Here is a 20,288-nt window from a genome sequence, read left to right as displayed (position 1 = left end):
CCGTGTACGTCACTGCCTGGTGTTGATTTTATGGGAATTGATGTTTGCTGCCAGTAAACACTGACGCGTCCAGCAGAGAGGAGAGGAAAGATTGATATGTACTTGAGTGGTACAGCTGATCCTCAGGGTGAAAGTGAAAGGATAACGAAGACGAAACGACTGAGATTGTAAAGTCTATGTTAATATTTTTCTTGTTTATATATCAAATAACAGCTGAGGGTAAACCATGGATTAACCTCAACCACATCCTCGTCTAACTCAGCGTTTTAATGGGATCTGCAACAGCCGGGGTACGTGTGAAGGCTGGATGTGGAGGACACGGCATTTAAAAAGCATATTTTCTTCCTAACCGAACAGAGAGCGCAGGAGCCTGCTGAGATATCATCTTCCCATACGTTAAAGTGAGCGTGGAGAGATGGGAGTGGAGGGCCCTCTCCTTAGAGAGAGCAGTAATTAAAAGATATTGAATCACATTGGGGTGAAACGACAACTCAAGGGGGATTAACGTAGCATACAGAATTTTGTACCTTCTACAAATTAGCATGGTATTTCTCCCATATAGGCTCCATTTAGTGTATTTTTCCACCATTTCTATTTTCATTTTCATTAGAATGGATAGGCCAGTGAGTGTGTGTGCACAAGCACATGTGGGTGTTAAGTAGAGATAGATATTGACCTTTTACGCTGAGGTTCCAAGCTGTAACAATAAGGAAATTGCTCACAGCAAATGATGAACTGTCACCTGTGTGCAAATACACAGAGGGTCTTTGTACTAGTGGTCCAATTAACAGAAAGGTTACAGAGTGATGAAAATATTGTAACAGTGTAATGGAGGGAATACATTTGTGCATATTTCTGTATTTCTGTGACCTGTAATTTTAGTCACGATGGACTAAAATTATTACAAAAAGCTTATCTTCAATGCGCAAGTTAAGCTGTTTAAGAAGTGCGTGGATACATATCCCCAATTTATTTTGCTAAATATATTCCTGAACGAGGCTTCATTTCAAACATGCAACACATCCTCCGCATCAAGAAAACATTGATTGAAAAACTGATGGAAAAATATTTCTCTTCCTAAGGCCTCAAACCAAGCAACAATTGTCCATGTAAATGTCCATGTAAAGTTTTTTTTTTTTTTTTTTTTTTGAGGGACCAGAGCTGCTGCAGATCTTGATTCCACTGAAATGTGGAAAAACATACAGTAAAATACACAACTGCAATTTTTTACTTTACACTTATATCAACTGTCAAAAATTTTTGATGGATCTCTACAAATGCCAGTTTGAAGGTGTTCCGTGGGTGGTTTTAATCAAAAGTAAAGCCAGTAGTCACCAAGGATCTCATACTGCAAACAGGGACTTGTGCATTTGCACAAACCCTGAGTAAGTTGAGAGAAACTAAAATTAAGTGCATTCAGCAACAAAAACAAAAAAAACCCCAAAAACTTGTACTCTCGTCTAACTCTGTGGCTGTCTTCCGCAAATGAGATGAAAGTGTCTCTGTGTGTGTACGTTGGTCAATAGGAGGTCAATGGCAGGCTGATGTGATAGAGGGGCTGGGGGTACCGACAGACGTGAAGTGATGAATGGGAAGTGATGAGATGCACAGCAGCAGAGCTGGCCTATAGGCCAGCCAGCAGGGCTAAGGCTTAATCGTTAGAGCGCAATGGATCAAGGCAAAGGCCATACTGATTGCATCTGGGACATGTGTGTGTGTGTGTGTGTGTGCATTTACTGGTATTATAATACGTGTGAGAACGGGCTGGACTTCTGGAAACCGAATGAGAATTTTTAAGAAAAGTAAGGGCATTTCATTTAGTCCTAACTTAAAAAAAAAAAAAAAAAAAAAAAAAAGTTCCTGCTTTGGCTTAGGTGTTTTCTTAGGATGATTTTACAAGAATGTAAAATGACAAGAATGAAACTACAGTATCTGTGCTTCTGCATGGTTGTACTCCTTAACAGCACTGATGAACACAGACTGATGAATGTGTGTTTTCTCCATGCAGCCAGGTTCAATACAGAATGAAAATCAACTGAGGTGGGAAACTTGCTTTCGAAAGGTCATTCATCACAACTGACATCATGTCACTTCTATTTTTTCATTTATCTATTATCTACTTATCATCTATTTATTCTCTTGTTTTGTCAAACTAACATTATTGTAGCATATAATATATAATATAAATGCAGTTAATACCAGGTACTGCTTTAACATCTCTTTCCTGATGTGCATTCAGTTGCTCACAGAAAGCTTTGAGATTCAAGACCTGATAGTTAGATGCTAGATAGTATTGCATTTTTGCAAAATATACTTCCAGGAAGTAAAACCCAGCATACAGTCAAAACAATCAAACAAAATCTTGGAGGATCTCATCAACTTCTTCAATTACAGAGTGGCTGTTTGGCAGCTGACTCTCAAGCATCAATCCCAGCGCACTGTGAGCCTCTTAACACCCTGATTAAAGTGTGCATAATTACATGAGGATAATTAACAATGATATTTCCTTGTAAAAGATTATTACATTGTCAAGCTTTTTTGGATCAAACCACTAGATGCATTTGCTTTCCATTTTGTGCATGGGCATATGGTAGGTTCTTCCCTCTAGGGTTTATTGGATAGTCATGTTAAGTGGGAGAGATAGATGCAACAGAATATACTCTGCCCAGAGTGCATGCTTTGGTTTTTGCTTGAGAAAGTTTTGCATTGACTTACATTTGGTTTTGTTGATGGCACTGACAGTTACATATATGTGTCCAAGGGGCTAATGCACAGCAGAGTCTGTATGTGGTACATCTGTGTTACAGTTTGCTATGCTTTGTGTGAGTCACAACAAACTTTTCCCCAATTCTATTAAGTCACAAAAAAGAAAGGATTCCGAGTCTAAGTTTAAGATCTTTGATTAAAAGAAATCAATAAAAATTGTAGAGAAGCTTAAAACTCAACCGATTGCCTTGTTCAGTGCACCGACTGAGGAAACACACGACACACACAGTCAGCAAGCACCAAGAGCTGCTCTCAGTTCTCTCTGTCTGTCTGAGCTTCTGACGCTGGGGCTGTAGGGACCAGCATGGAGTCTGGATGATCCTAGCTGCTCTACTGTTTGTACTCTGTCTCCACCGACTTCACTACTGGTAACAGCGAGCAAACACCCACCTTAGAGTTCAATATGCTTCTAAAAACCAAACAAACAAACTCTATAGCCCGAAAAATGAGCAAACATTTTGCTCAAAGGTATCAGACAGTGTCCACAGTACCCATATAGTAATGTATAAAAATGATAAATTATTGATGAATATTGTTCAAACTGATTTTTGTTGAGGTTTAATGTCATGGAAACATGATCCCAAAACCCACAAAAAAAATCTCTCTCAAGCTAATCATTACAATGTTACAATAGGCTGAGCATCCGCACCTTTACTCCTCTGTATTTGGAGCTCCACGCCTCCTACTTTCCCTTCCCCAAATCAGACAGCAAAGCTTCTTGTCTCCCTCCGCAGAGTAAGTGTGAGCGAGGCAAAAAAGCAGCGGAGCAAGGGGGGAGAAAAAAGACGAGCACGACCACTGGGAATAAGAACAGCCGCCCTGGCCTCTCTTACAACAACGTGCTCTTATTAGACTCAATAACATCTCAAAAAACACAAAGTGCTTCTCTCACTCTTTTCCCCTCTCGCTTCCTGTTGCTCTCAATCTATTGCATGTTCACTCTTCACTCTCGTTCTCCGGCAGCCTACACCCTGGCCTCTCTCATCTGCTCCACTTGTTAGTTTTCTGATCTCCATTTTCTCTGTGATATCCCCTTTCTTTTCATCTCTCGCTCGTCCTCCCTCTGTCTTAATCTACCACTGGCTAGCCTCGTGCTGTGAGAGTCTATTTGTAATCTTTCTCATACCTCAGCTAGCAGCCCAGCCCATTCAAGCCTCTTGTTTTTATTCCAATTGCACTGAGTAGTCTTCCTTTCTCTCTCCGTCTCTATTTGTCTCCCTCTATCTTTTTCTCATCTCTCTGTCATAGGCTTTTGTAGCACTTCTACTTATAAATTATATCTCTCAGCCCCTCCTCTCTCCCATCTGTGTTATAAATAGTGGTTGGATTAGGCTGACTTTTCGTTTAGCTCACTATTAGGGAACAGATCAATTCCACAAATTGAGTGGATGGGGAAGCAAATATACATGCACACACAGACACAGACACACAGACACACAGACACACAGACACACAGACACACAGACACACACAGACACACAGACACACACAGACACACACAGACACACAGACACACAGACACACACAGACACACACACACACACACACACACACACACACACACACACACACACACACACACACACACACACACACTCATCCAGGCACACAGCCCTTCTGTTCTCCAAAATGCCACTGTGACAAAGACGACACAAACACAGGCATTGTCCATGTTTTCCCACTGCTGGCTTTCTCTTTTCCTTTCATAACAGTCTTCTTCTTTTCCATTTTCCACACCCTTTTCTTTCAGCCTTAAGCCTTTTGAACTTCAGTTGACCCCTCTCCCCCTCTCTCTTGCTTTCCTTTTATTTCCCTTTTCTTTATCGCCACATTCTTAATGCTTGACAAGTAACAAAACACCCTAATTTTTGTGTGCCTTTCTGTGTCTATCTGCGCTTTAAAATATCGAGTCTTAACAATTGCACACTCAACCACACAATTGCTCATGAAAATATCAATAAAACAATCAAAAATCACTACTCATAATAAAACTGTGGTCCACTTAAGGCCACATTTTTAAAAGTAGTATTACAAGTGCTGCATTTGCCGCCATTTTGCACTTGCTTTGTTTCAGACATTAGAAAATCTGCTCCTTAGTGAATTGACTATACCTCACTGCTTAAAGACGGTCTGGACTACTGATTGTTTAAAGACTAACCTTAAACCTTATTGCTTAAAAACACTATTCTAACTCTTGCCCATCTAGCCTTTTGTTGTGTGTGTGTTATATATATCTCTCTACCTTTTCGTCATAAGAAAATAAAGAAGCAATCATCTAAAGTGAGGGCATTTTAACAGTTCTTACAGCCACAAGAACTAAATTAGGTTAGGTCTTGAGTTAATGGTGAAATATAAAATGAGCATTAGGATCTGGTTTGAGTAAGAAGTGTGAAAGTGAAGGCTTGTAGTTCAGACTTTAATTGTTTTCTCTACACATTTTGTGCATTAGGGGGAAACAATCATGATCTGGCTCTAGTTTTAACACTGTTGTGTTGAATTACTTATTACCAATAGGGAGTAGCAATGTGGATTTTTTATTCACCGCACATGCTGCAGATTATGACTTTAAAGGCAAGTCTACGGAATGACTGTCAATGGAAGGCTCTCAAGCATCATACGTGTATATGATGACACATGCATTTCTCTCCTTTGTATTTGTACATGTCTATGAATAAAATGTAATCAACAATGCTCCAACGCTCATCCTCATCTGTCCTCTTACAAACTCTCATTATCCCCAATCCACCTCCCTCTCCCCCAGCCTCTCTTACCTCCCTCCTTCCCTCCCTCCTATAATTATCTGGCCATTACTGGGGCTACCGTTCCAGCCCTGGCTTCACGGGTTGTCTGGGGTCTAACTGGGACTAAATGAATGTGAATGTGTGTTGCTGTGAGGCCTCATTGACAAGGGCAGGGATCCAGAGGCTGGCCTTTCCATCCCCCCTATAGAGATGTACTCTGAGTGAGTCTTGCACATTTGCAAGAGGATGGAACAGAGTTTACTTTTTTCCACCTATATGTTTGAGTAAACATGTTTTGATTTAAAAAAATATGTAGATATATGTTTTAGATTAAAATCGTACACGCTCAGGCCCCTCACTGTGGAAGTAATATATCAAATCGAGAGTGACTGCAAACAAGAAAAGACTGGACCATCATAGTGTGAAAAACTCTTTCAGTCATTCTGCCTTTTCTCTTCAAGCCACGCAAGAATGGAATTCTATGCCAGTAAACATTAGACAACTCAGAATGTCCCCTTCACTTGCTGAGCAACTATGGCAGTATATCAACTGTACCACTTGGATTTTTCTTCTGCTTTGCAACAGTACGGTGTACGGCAGTGGTTTTAAAGCAGATTTTCTTGTGGTTTTTCTAGTTAAGCTCTACTGTTATTCCGGCACTTTTGGTCAGTTTCAAGGAAAGATCCATGAGAAAATGAGCCCCTTGGCGCAGACAGATGTAGAGTGTCCTCTACCCCTTCTACATAGGACCCCCAGACTGAAAGAGAATGGGGATAGTGTCATTTGTAGTCTTGCAGTTTGTAATTTTGTGTGTCTCTGTAGTCCATTTTCTGTCTCTTTGTAGTCTTTTTGCCTCTCTTTGTGGTCATTTTGCATCCCTCTGTCTGGAAATTATGTATGAAAATGTATGAAGTTTACTTACTTTACTTAGTCAGTTAATTTGTCTGGATTCATTGTTCATGTTAAGGTATTGCTTACAGATTCAAGAAACAGTTTGTTTTTAGCTTGTTAGCAAAAGAGCATGCGAGGTACATAAACACAGATGCTATTTGTGTGTTTTGGCATATACAGAACTGAATATATATTAAGTTTTGGAAGTAATATATTCTTTTTCGATTTGTGAGCGTACGAGTTCCGGCAGCAAGAGCAGAGAAACAATAAATTGGGTTTAGAGAGCCCTCGCTGTCATCTCCATTCAGACACCGGCATTCCCATTAAGTAATGCTGTCAGCTCTGCCACTACCCACCGCTCTCCATCTCATATATAACAATAGCTCCTTAATTGGAATTGGAATGCTTCTCAGACAGTTACAATACAATCCAGGTGAAAGCACACAAACACAGCGAGTACAAAGTGAGAAAAGAGACGACACACGTTGAAAAAAGCAGTGGCTAGTCAAAGTTAGTGGAACTTTTGTGACTTAACATAGCAGCTTAGCTCAACATAGAACAGCAGAACCGCATGTGTGTGCACGGTGAGAGAAACGATTCATCTGTCCTGCTGTACTACATCAGTACAGTATGGGAGTGTGTGTTTCCTCAGCAGGTATGCAGTTTGAGCTGTGATCTCGGGGCCCTGCCAGGCCGGGAGCCTGGCTGTGTTTCGCCACAGGGTGTGTGTATTGATGTGAAAGTGTGTGTTCAGTCCTTCATGTATAATGAGACATTTTTACATGCGTGGAGAGGGATATGGCTTATCAGCAGTCACTTATCTCATCATGTCTGTCCTGAGTTAATCTGATGGTCGAGTAGCAAACTCTACTTTCTCCGGACCCTTTGCTCTGATGGTGTTCCAACTTAACTTCGCCACACCCACATTTTCCCTGCATCTATGCAATTACACCAACAATTATGTCAGTGAATTGTCTCCTGTGATGATCCAGAGTCCAACATTAACTTTTTGTTCCCCTTCCACAAAATAGGTAATAAATGTACCTGCCAAGAATATTTTCACTGACTAACCACTGACTAACCTATTCACTTATATTTATATACATCATAAAAATAAGCCACACTACCCGTTTTCAATGTATTTGACTTGAGCTGATATTTGAAACTTTAATTCTTTACTCATCAATTAATCTTGGTTTAGTTAACATTCTAAGAAATATTATTTTATATACTACCGCTATTTTTGTGTTTGTTTTCAATATTAAACCAAGACCCTGCTCTTTTCCTTAACCAAGTACGGTGACTGCCTACAAAACCAGAAAAACAAGCTTCAGTTGCTATGAGCGAATATTTGAGCGTATTTTAAGTGAAGATACCATAGGGAAAAAAATGTTGTCTGTGAAGATTTTACTGATTCACTCCATATGACACTTTGGAGACACTTTCATTAAAAATGTTTTCTCAATATGTTGATTAAAAACACACCAGCAGCATTTTATCTCTCTAAACATATTTGCTGTTGCAAATTAGTAGCATATATAAACTTAATTTCTAGGAAACAGAGTTGCAAATATCGTTTTAATGTTTAATGTTAATGTTTCAACTGATAAAAGCAAAGACAAGACCTTGTGCAGAGCTACAAGAAACTGAAGAAATGTGTACAGTTTGAAACAATACATTAAAAACGTTTTCAATGACACTGATTCTTCTTCTTTTAGAACAGACAGAATTTGAGTACGATAGTCAATTCTTTAAGAATAAAACCTTCAGATAAATGCCAGATATTCTTTTTGCCTGCTCTAAAGTCTCTTCCATCACACACTCTGTACAAGCACTTCTCAATCCATCTATCCTAATAGAATAAATCTTCCCTCAACAATGTTTGCAATACAGCATTTCAAATCACAACATTAGGGGAAAAGGGATGTAGACATAAATAGTGGAGAAACTAGTCATGCAGTCATGGATTATCATCCATCCTCTATTGGTAGTGCAGCGTCTTTTCTTGCTGTAGTACTGAGGCCGGTAGAACTACACAGTGCTTGTACAATTTTTGGTAATGTTCCCATTCCACAGCGTGCACGCCAGTGAGAGTTATATAGTTAAATGCTACCTTGCTTCCTTCTTATGCAGTGTACTTGAAGGTACATTTTGGCTCTCAAACCATGTGCCACTCAACCATTACTCTAGAGTATGATTCTGCAACACTTCTCTAACATTACTGATGTCATTAGTGCCTACTGGGAGGTCTTCTCTGCAATGCAGTTTGACAATTCCAAACTAGCTCAAAGCAGGCCTTGGGGTATTCACTGAGGTCCAGGAGTGAAAGAGGAGCTCAGCCAGCCTTCACTGTTACTTCCCTCAGTCCCTTATAGCCATTACACATGGCAATAAACCCAGCCAAGTGCAAAACAAAAAAACTGTGTTGAGCTTTTTCCCAAGCTCTAAGCTAGCTGACAAGCGACAAAGCGCCAACTAGCTTCCTCTTTCCCCGTCTCTTTCTTTCTCACTCGCAGTCCCGCTCTATCTCCCGGTACCTTCCAATCCTTTTCGTCCGTGTCTCTTCCTCAGCCTCCTTCCTTTCCCTCCTCTTCACTTTCTTTGTCTTGTCAAAAGGTTTGAAGCTCAATAAAATACTAGCTGTCAGCATGCAAAGGGGTAGGTGTATTCGACACGGTATTGACACAACCTTGACACGGCGTGGGCCGAGCGTCGGGGTAATGGGGAGGCAGGGAGCTTCAGCAGCAAATAACCGACAGGTCCACAGAGAGACGGAGTGACAGTAAGAGACAAGAGATCGACTGTCTGTAGTAATGTTAAAATAAAGTTGGTTTGACAGTACTGTTGAGCCTTTACTGCAGAGGATTCTATTCGGGTCTGTGCTGGGCTTTTTTGTACTGTGCTATACTATTCTTTGTCACCTTAGTGTGTGTGGTTTTCTAGACACCAGGCTGTCCTGTGTTGTTGTTTCATTTTACATTTTTCACATAGCGAGCTATTAAGTTCAGCTCCTTACTGTTTTTTTCTTTCCATTCTCCTTTCATCATTTTTCAATATACTAGTCAATCTTGTCCCTGTGCCACCTCATTCCATTCAAAATCCTCTTATAAAGTAATTTGCACTCAGCACATAAGGATGTAAAAATTGTGAAAAAAAAAAAAAATAATAGAGTGGAAGCCAGCCTGCACATTTTCCACCGCTGATTGCTCATAGTTTCCTTGTCCTTTTGTATTTTACAATTTAGAGATTTGGCTTTTAGAATACGTATTGTGCATTACATTGAATATTACACTGTGTCCATGGTGAAAAGCATACGGGAAATGGAGAGATTTAGCAGGAGAGCACGTCCCTGGGTGCTCCTAATTATATGAAAAAGATTAAATGTGCCAAGTCTCAGTCCTCGCATGGCACTGTTTTCCAAAACAAGGGATTGTGAGTGAGTGCTATAACAGGGAGGAAGTGTTTTAGAGCAAATGTGTATGTCTGAGAGCATGAACAGAGAAGCCAATATGAAGAGATGCTGCATAGCCCACAGGCCAGCGTCTGTTAGCAGAGTTATAACCACAGTGGACACACCACATAATACAGAGAGACAGAGAGAGGAGGAGGATGAGGAAGAGGTGGAGACGGAGGGGAGAGAGTAACAGGCAAAGAGAAGAAGAAATTGAGAAAAATACATTGATGCAGACAAAAAAATAGGGGAGACAGAAGCTTGCATCTGTCTCACACAGACAACGACAAACTCTTATTATTCCTCCACACCATCTACCATCTTGCCATCCAGGAAAGAGCATCGTGAATGTTTCTTGCTGAAGTGTCTCTGTGATAAAACTACTCTGACTCTGTCTTTCATCTAGCTTGCCATCAACAAACACAAAGCATCTTTTTATTCATTTTTCTTGTCTTTCCCCTCTGTCTCTGCTGATACTCAATTCTCAGTATTGATGTGAAATGAACTTGCAGACTGCTACAAATAATCTTTGGCAGCCAAAAGTATACATTTTCCTTGTGAATCCTGTGTGACATCCAAGTCATCTCCTGCTATTATGCGACATTTTCAATTAAAAGGCATGAATTCAAAGCTGATTCAGTAAACCATGCCCACTCATCCAGCCAGTGGAGAACCACTTTTTCTGTAGAGCCAGTGTTACAGGCACTTAATCAAAAGGCTGTTTGATACATAGCCTTTGTTTTGCTTTGAGCATACAGCAGCAGGGACAGTAAATTTTACAGATACATTTTTACAGGCATTTGGGGCTTGGCCAGATTCAATTTCAGACACTGCATGCTGAGCAGTTACATTGGCATTAAAAGTTTGGGCACCCCTGGTCAAAATTTCTATTACTATGAATAGTTAAATAAGTAGAAGATGAAATGATCTCCAAGAGGCATGAAGTTAAAGATGAAACATTCTTTTTAAACATTTTGCACAAGATTAGTGTATTATTTTTGTTTTGTACAATTTTGGAGTGAAAAAAAAGGAAAGGAGCACCGTAGATAACTTTGGGCACCCAAAGTGATTTGAGCTCTCTGATAACTTTTACCAAGGACTCAGAACTTGCTTGTTAGCAATCATTGTTACAAAAGGCCAAGTGATGCAAATTTCAAAGCTTTATAAATACTTTATATAGCTTTATAAAGACTCCCCAAACCTCGTCCCAACAATCAGCAGTCTCAAAGCTGCAGCCTAGCACTCTGAAAATTAAAATAATTGATGCCGACAAAGCAGGAGAAGGCTATAAGAAGATGGCAAAGCATTTTCAGGTAGCCATTTCCTCAGTTCATAATGTAATTAAGAAATGGCAGTTAACAGGAAGGGTGGAGGTCAGGTTGAGGTCTGGAAAACCAATAAAACTTTCAGAGAGAACTGCTTGTAGGATTCCTAGAAAGGCAAATCAAAACCCCCGTTTTACTGCCGAAACCAAGAATCTCATAGATCTAGAGGCCTTTTGCTGGAAGAATGGGTGAAAATCCCTTAAATGAGAACTGAAAGACTCTTAGCTGCTACAAAAAGAGCTTACAAGCTATGACACTTGCCTAAGGGGGTGTTACTAAATACTGACCATGCAGGGACTCATGCCGTGTGCAGTGTAAAATCAGATCACGGTTGCTCACAGAATGATGGAAAAAGGCCGATTAATGGCCTGACTATTTTTTTAAACCACAATAGTTTGTCATGCTTCCCCAGAATTCTGTGACCTGTAGTATTAAACCGCATTTGCTGTTACCAGTAACTACAGGTGTGGCCGAATCAACCAGGACTGAAATATTGCCGCTGTAGGCTTTTGGTACTGATGCTGCAGACACATTCTTATTGGATTAATACTTTATGCAGTTAGCTAGACTTACTGTCCTGACCAAAAACACTGTGTCTCAAACTATATATATTATATTCTATATTGTCCTCTGTGTAAGTCAAAATGAATTAGCCAATTGTGTAGCTACTAATGTAAATATATGTATATATATATTATATATTATTTATAATTATGTGTAATGTGAAAGCAGTCACTCGTAGTAACAAACCCACGGATAATAATTAGCCTTCTTTTAGATGATAGTTTTGGTTTTCCAGCCCGCAGCTCCACTCTCATTAATCTTGTTTCCATCATCAGCATGGAGCTATTTTCAGTAACAAGGCTCTGACAAACCCACTGTACACTACCAGTCCAATAACAAAAGGCCGACAAACAACGTTAGCAACAAGCTGGTGAAAATCTAGCAGCTAAAAATCCAGGTATTTTTCTCAGGAGTAGGTGGAGACCAAAACAAAGTTAGGAGAGAGAGAATTTGACATTCATCAGGTGGCCAGAAACACGACTTCAATTGAATGCTAATGTTGCTCTATGTCTGCTGGATGTGTAAACAGGCAACTGGTTGCTAACATGTTAACCATAAACACTTTACAAGGTAATAATTAATCAATGATGTGTTTACAGGTGCCTCCAAGAGGCCACAAAATAAATTAATGCAACTTTAACAACATTGGAGACGATTAATATCAATATTTTGTTGCTATCTACATTTACACACACACACACACGCACGCACACACACACACACACACACACACACACACACACACACATACGCATATATATATATAAATACATATATACGTATATATACACATATATACGTATATATACACATACAAATGCATACGCATACGCATATATACATATACATACGCATGCATACAAACATACACATACACACGCATACATACATACATATACATACACACGCATATACACATATACCCATATACATACACACGCATATACACATATACCCATATACATACATACGCATATATACATACACATATATACATAGGCATATATACATACACATATACACATACACATATACACATACGCATATATACACATATACACACATATACATACACACGCATATACACATATACACACGCATATACACATATACACACGCATATACACATATACATACGCATATACACATATACATACGCATATACACACACACATATATGTATATACATATATATATATATATATATATATACATTCTAACTTAACAAATCACTTTATCTAAGTCTGCACCTTACTAGACAATAAAGTCCCATAGTTTCCCAATAAACACTTGGTCTAATATTATTTATAATAAGCAAATGTCCCACCTAAAAGTTCAAATTTACATTACTGTTTAACAAATGTGATTTCTTCGGGCATGAGAAATTACACTTATTGTGAATTTCATCATAAAATATTATATTTCTGTCTAATTAATGTATTAGGAGCTGCATTTATTAATATAACTCTCCTGCATTAGACGTCAGTCTTGTATTTAGAGTTATTCATCCAGAGAAGGTGTCTGAATAAAAATAAAAAAAAAGGCTCAATTTGATCAATATTTTTATCCTTACGGCTTCAGTTCATGTGTTAGCAGAAAGCTTTACGCACTCTAATATAAAAATATGAAATTAAGTGATCCTATAATTCCTAAAGTCTGGGAATGTAACAGCATCATCAAAGGTAAATCTAAAACCTCTCACTGCTTTGTTTGATTAATGATACCCAATATTATACTGTAATTAAATACCCAGCTGGATGGTTCATATTCTTATCAACACTAGTCATGAAGAAAATTGACTGCATTATTGGAAAAAGCCAAAGCCTCTTTCGATCCATCACATAATCTACATGCTTAATGTCTGGAAAATTCAGGGACATTTTGCCTCTAAAGGACGATAAACATCTCAATCAGGTATGGGATACAGTACGAAATAATCTTCACAATATTAAAATCAGCAGTTGTAGTAAATACAGCAGCATACATTTCTTTTTCTTCCTGTTTTTTCCTCATTTATTTGTTTTTTCTGTGTGTTTGTTTCAAAGACCAAGAGACCGGGACAACGGTATCATCAGAGTACACCATGTAGAGGTTCTATGGTAATATATCGATGGCTTAATTCAATGGCAAAAAATCACGAGGAGTCTAAATTGACTGGATACAGACTGGAAATCACCCGACTTTAATGAAGTACTGCATAATGCTTGCCTCTCAAATACTAACCCCCTGTAACTCTCTCAAATCTCAACTTTCCCTTTTAAAAAAAATAAAAATAATGAAGAAGTGGAGAGTTGAAGAGCCGCACTTTATTACACCGTATCACAACTTAAGTCATTCAATTCAATTTTATTTTCAGTCATAACACAGGTTATCTCAGGGCACTTTTCATATAGAGCAGGTCTAGACCATACTCTCTTTAGTCATGTAGTTATAATATAAAAATAGCTTAAACAATGCCTTCATTACAGTTATTGACACCACACTGCATTGTTTTTACCTTCCCTCTCAGTATGATATTCACAATGGATGTTAATCATAAAACAGGTATGTCGTTTTTAAAAAAATGTTAGGTGTAAGTAGTTTTGGTAACTTATCCTTGCACCATGTTGTGTAATGCCATATGATTTAAACTGTAATGCCATTAACTGTGCCAAATCTGTGTCTGTCAATTTGGTTTTGATTGACTATTTCCTTTTTAGGGGGTTTAAATTGTGTCGCCCTGTTGATATTACGCTGTGTGTGTGTGTGTGTGTGTGTGTCTGTGTCAGAGAGGTGACATTGTTCCTAGCAGAAATATGTTCGAGGTTTGGGGCTCAGGTGGCTCTGGTTTGTCTCTGATCAGAGCTGACACACAGGATGGCATAGTAACACACTCTCGCTGTCTCTTTCTTGATTTAGCTCAGTCTCGCTCTGGTTTGTAATCCTCTCCTCCACGCACGCATACACACACACACACACACACACACGCACACACACACACACACACACACACACACACACACACACACACACACACACACACACACACACACACACACACACACACACACCTATTCACAGAGCTGTGCTGTAAGCTCTATCAGTCTTTTTGAAAAACAACACTGAGCAGCGCTGCAGCCCAACAGCCTTTGCTCTCTCATACCTGATGCAGAAGCAGAGTTGCTGCTTGTTGCTGCTGGATGAAGCCGTCTAGCTGGGTGGAGGACGCCACCTTCTCCTTGTTGCTCTTCTTGAGTGTACAGTATGTACTTTCTTTCTTGAATAGAATAGCTAATGAAAAGGTTTCTGCATGGCCTAGAATATACAGCTTAAGAGCATGCCAATTTGAAAAGGCTGTTGATACGCAGCTGAAAGAATGAGGACAAAATGGTGGATAAAATGGATGAGCGCTATTGCTGTTATCAGATAAAAGCTGGCCATGTAGTTTTTAGGTTCTCTCATTAAAAACTGTTCAGCGTGTTATGGATATTATTTTGTTGGTCAGAATAATAATAATTAAGGAACCAACTGAGGACGGTTTATGCCAGGTTAATGGAAGATTATAACAGTCTCTGCACTGAGAATCTAGTTTCTTACACTGAAATCTTTATTTGTGGAACAATTCAAACACTGCAGATCTCTGACAGGCAACAGTATTACAGCCTTGAGTATGTTTATGAATCGTTTCCACCAGGCAAGATGTGACCAAAAGGACATACTGCAAACAACTGCACATTGTGTTGCATTACTGTATACTTACACAATGTAGTCATTGTAGCAGTCCCACTTTTGCTTTGCATCGTATATAGACTAATAGTGCACCTTTTCAGCATCCAAATGAGCGATTATTTGAAAAAAAACAAAAAAAAACAGCTTTCTATCCCAGATTACAGCTACCTTTTTCTTTTTACCATACTAGACTAAACTCCAGTAAAGACACCCAGGTCATGTCCTCTGTACATTTTCTGGAAGTTTGGGAAAAACAGCTGAGGAGCAGTTTAAATTCTACAGTTACACATGGCAAGTTTGGAGGACTGATTATGGTTCATTTTTTTAGACTAAATATATCTAAAAAATCCACCAGAAATGTTTTATGACATATTAAACACTTGGATAATTAATTGTGTGTGATATAGTTTTTCCACAAAAAATATTAAAATGTTTAAATTAGATAACATTGACATTTTTAATTCTATCTCTCCCTTATTGAACAATCTACAATCTGAATATGCAAATATTCTTCATTTTAAAAGTTTATCAGACCCAAGATGTGTCGAACTTCACTGAAAAGTCCATTCTCGGTGTATGTGCCCTGGAGGTTTCAGGTGGTCACATCATACTCGTGTATGTGGCATACTGGACCACGACTGGCTTCCAAACTAGATGCGATGTAACAAAATCCTGCTTGTACGTCCACCTTTTAAACTCGGATTCAAGGAGAGCACAGAGACACTTTTCCCCTTCATTGGATGAATGTGGAAACAGCCCTCTAGTGTCAAACTCTGCACATACATCATTTTGCACAGTGAAGGTCAAACGTCCGAGTGAAGTAACAATAAGCAAAACACGTTTTTGAGTGTAGGGGCCTAAATGTGACACTTTTTGCGCAAAATATACCAAAATATATGACAGTATAATGGAGGGAATCAGTATTTTTCCACTAGAATTATATCCCAGGAGGAAGGAGAAGGCTTTAAAAAAAAAATAGTATCTAGACCATCATGTCATTTCACAGGCTGACAGCTGATGTTTTCTGTCCTGTACTGGAGGGGGGTCTAAAATCTTGGCTAAAGTACTGATTACCAGTGCAACTAATGGGTTTGTGTTTATTTGTCTTCTTTCTGTATTCCTATGCAAGGACATAAAGTCTATCTCTATACTTGAGAATTATTTTTAGCATCAAAAGCTGTATCCTTTCGGTGTTGTTCTGGGACTCCAGTTTTTCCCCTGTACCTGAAAATGAATTCCAGTTTGAGCTTTTGTAGCTGAGTTAGTGTAATGGGATTAGCGGTTCCCAATCAAATGAGGCTAATTGTACGTCATGATGAGGGATGACAGACATATTTAGAGGCGGGGCTAAAGCATCTTGACTGGGCTTGACTGACTGTGGCAGCTCAAAAAGTTGTGTCTGTGCCAGTGCGTTTGATCACCAAGAAAATCCTCTCGTGTCAAACTTCCTCTGACTCCGAACTTCAAAAAATACCCCAAATCAAAGAGCATCACGGAGCAAGAAAAAGATTCACCCGCACAACCCTCAAAATAGCATAAAGAGAAATATGTATCAAAATATCATCAGTCATCTTTTTCTCCGAGAAACAAGTCCAAAAGAACAAGGAAAGGGGGGGGGGTAGATGAAAGTATAGATAAAATCATCTCCACAGTGTATGTGCTGCAGGTAGGAGATAAATTAACAGACGGCTGTGAGTTCGGTGTCCTTATTCCAGCAGCCCATTAGACTTAAATCTTCCAGAGCGGGGCACGAGTGTCCTTGGGTGTCCCCAAATTTTTTGCCTTACTTGATTTGATGTTATCATCAGTGACTTAGAATAGGGCCATCTTAATATTTGTGTAGGTCCTTACTCAATAGCAATTTCATCCTTGAGCTGGGGATTGAGGCCCATTAATAATGCACCAGATTGTGTAAGGTGGTCTCAATAGGTGCTTTGTTGCTCAAAATCCTGACAACGATTTGGTTCCATGGACAATGCTGTTAGTTGGCCAATGTATTTTCAAGGGCACAGTGGTGATGATGATGTCCAAGGCTCTCTGTTATTTGAGAGTGAGATAAGGGCCTCTGGAAAAAACACACAACAGCCTGTAGATGGCTTTATAATGAAAGGTATCTGGGTTCCATCAGCCAGGCGTTATGATTATCCAAGGTTACATAAGGCTAATGATTTGCATAGGAAAGGCAGCTTTTTAATTGCAAAGGTCAGCACATACACTTACACCAACACACTGGTATGCATCTCATATCCAAAGTCCCACCTAAGAGATGTTTGACTTGTGTGTGTGTTTTCCACTCTACTGTATGTGTACACATCCCCCAAAAAGACTTCAAAACAAGAAAAAAGGAAAAACATGCAACAAAAATACCTTCATCTCGAGGCTTGTTCATTGAAGATTCATCATGTTTTTTTGTGAGCGGACCTAGGGTTAAGAAAAAAAGGGGGGAAAAAGAGAAAAGAGAAAATTCAAAAAAGATTACTGGCAAAAACGGAAAAAAAAAGAATATCAAAAAAGAAAAGAAGCAAGAGCAAAAAGGACAAATCAGCAAGAGTTCATGTTTGCTTATTGTTTTGTTTTTTTCTTTCTTTTTTCCTTTAAAAAGAGCACAAAAACAAAAATAAAAGGCATCACAGACACAGATTTATCACAAGAAAAGACACAAGATCAAAGAAAACTGTTTTTGGATGTGGTTTCCTTCTCTCCCCCTGCAGAAGAAAACGGCTGCCATTGTTTATGGTCCCTCTTTCTCTCTCTCTCCTTTAAACCCTGTTTGTTGCCTGAGTCTAAATTTTGTGGGACCAGGGTGGTTGGTGGTACAGTGGGTGGGGTGGGGGGATGGGAGAATGGAAAAAGGGAATGTGGAGTAGTTAGGTCTCTGTGGTTTGAAGAACAGGACCCAGCCCCTTCCACCAACCATATGACCAGAAAAAAGACACATTTTCTTTCTTTTTTTTTTTTGTTTTTAAAAAAGAACAGGCAAAGAAGAGAACACCTATAGGAAGAATGGCAGGTTTAGGTCCTGATGCTCTAACCCCAAAACTTCAACGGTGACATTTCAGCAGTGAGAGCACACAGAAAATTTTAAAGGGCTGTTGCACAACATTTGTCAGTTACACCTTTTTACAGAGACAGACTGAACACAAAGACACCTTTAATTAGACATCCACTGGTAAGCAGATAGACAATGACCCTGTAACGGTAAAAGGCGTGTTAAACATGTTTCAGATAAAATAGGGCACAGGTGCGTTTGTGTTGTGGAGTGTGTGTGTGTGTGTGTGTGTGTGTGTGTGTGTGTGTGTGTGCATGTGTGTCTGTCATTATTTAGTGGTTAAACCAGAGAGCTATTCCCCAGGCAGGTAAATAATTACATAGTACAACAGCAGTGTGTCAATTTGAAATGACAAGTAAGCGTGACGCTAATTGTGCAGAGGAGTGCAGGTAAAAGGTGAATGTAATATAATCCCCATCTGCCCACTGGCTGTTTTTGGGTAAATTAAAAGAGTGGTAGAGAGAAAGAGAAGGAGCGAGAGAAAGACGGAGAGAGAGAGTGAGCGAGGGGGGGGGGGCGCTTGGGGCAGGAGTCGCATTCAAGGAACCTGGCTGTGAGAGTGGTTCTTATGCTTCTTCTGATAAGACTCATAATAAGGAAGTGAGGCATTCAAAGAAAATGCTACAAAATCGACTTCAACCTTGGTCCTTTTTCATCATCCTCACACCTGTCATTTTCCAATCGTCCTTTATTCATGTACAGATTTCACCGAAAAGAGACAAAGTCAGCTTTCTGTTCACCTAAACTTTCAGAAGGTGAATGTTAGTAGAAAGTACTCTTTATCCCCAGCTCTCAGACAGTAAGTACTACTACAAAAATACTTTCATCGCTTTCGCTTTCATCTGTTAGATCCACTTTGGAAACATGCGGTTTTGGCAAAGAAACTGGATTTTTTTCAGGTGAATTTGTGAAAAAAAACTAACTGACTTAATAGAAGAGTCTGCTCTTTACCAGGGTGTTGCACATAAGGGGTAAAAGTACAGCCTATACACACTATGAGAGGGCTCAATATTTGTCAATTATCCTATGAGAACTAGACCCATGAATGGGCTCTAAAGGACCTCCAACATAGACATTTTAAAATAAAAGCACACAACAAAACACTACATAAACCCAAAGAAAACACAAAAAACAAAGAGTATAGAATTTAAGGCCTGCATACAGGATGTGAAGAACTCAACCTAGGCTGAAAGCTCTGGAAAAAGCTTGTAAGCAGACCTTGAGTTAACATATGGTGTTTTCACGAAGGAATCATAAAGAGCAGGCTCTTCTGTTTTATAATATTTTTTGTAGAAAATGTAATTACTGTCTATATATGTACACAGGTATGGCATCCCAGGTGTGGATGGGTTAGAAAGAAAAGAATGTGGTTGGTGCTTTGAGCTAAATGCTAACACCGGAATGCTAACATGCTCACTGATGTCTCACAGGTATAATGTTTACCACGGTCATCTTTGTTTAGCATGTTAGCATACTAACATTTTGTAATTAGCACTAAACACACAAGTACAGCTGACGCCGATTGGCATGTCATTAGTTTTTTTTTTTTTTACTAAAAGCTGAGGTTTCCATTATTTCCTAGTTTTTTCAACCTGAAAAGTTAAGTTTATAGTATTTTCTATGGTATTTACAACCTGAAAGCCGAGGTTACTAATACTTGTAGCTATAGCCTGAGAGCTAAGGTTTATGGTATTTTTCAGGAGCAGGAGCAAGTTCAATCTTGACCTCGGAAACAGTGGTTTTAAAAAAAAAATAAAATGAAATAAAATAAAATAAAACCTTAGCTCAAGGTC

General features: G+C 39.1%; 1 protein-coding gene across 1 annotated transcript in view; it reads right to left on the bottom strand.

Annotated features, from left to right (window-relative positions):
• nlgn2a (neuroligin 2a) overlaps nucleotides 1-20,288 on the bottom strand; it is a 173,044-nt gene that overhangs the window by 65,160 nt on the left and 87,596 nt on the right. The window contains exon 4 of the mRNA XM_040140913.1: nucleotides 17,814-17,867. Within this exon, the coding sequence (XP_039996847.1) occupies nucleotides 17,814-17,867 (54 nt within the window). The remainder of the gene's footprint in view (nucleotides 1-17,813; nucleotides 17,868-20,288) is intronic.

Source organism: Xiphias gladius, chromosome 12 (assembly GCF_016859285.1).
Source record: "Xiphias gladius isolate SHS-SW01 ecotype Sanya breed wild chromosome 12, ASM1685928v1, whole genome shotgun sequence".
In the NCBI taxonomy this organism is placed as follows: Eukaryota; Metazoa; Chordata; class Actinopteri; order Istiophoriformes; family Xiphiidae; genus Xiphias; species Xiphias gladius.
This window is presented reverse-complemented; position numbering and strand designations above follow the sequence as displayed.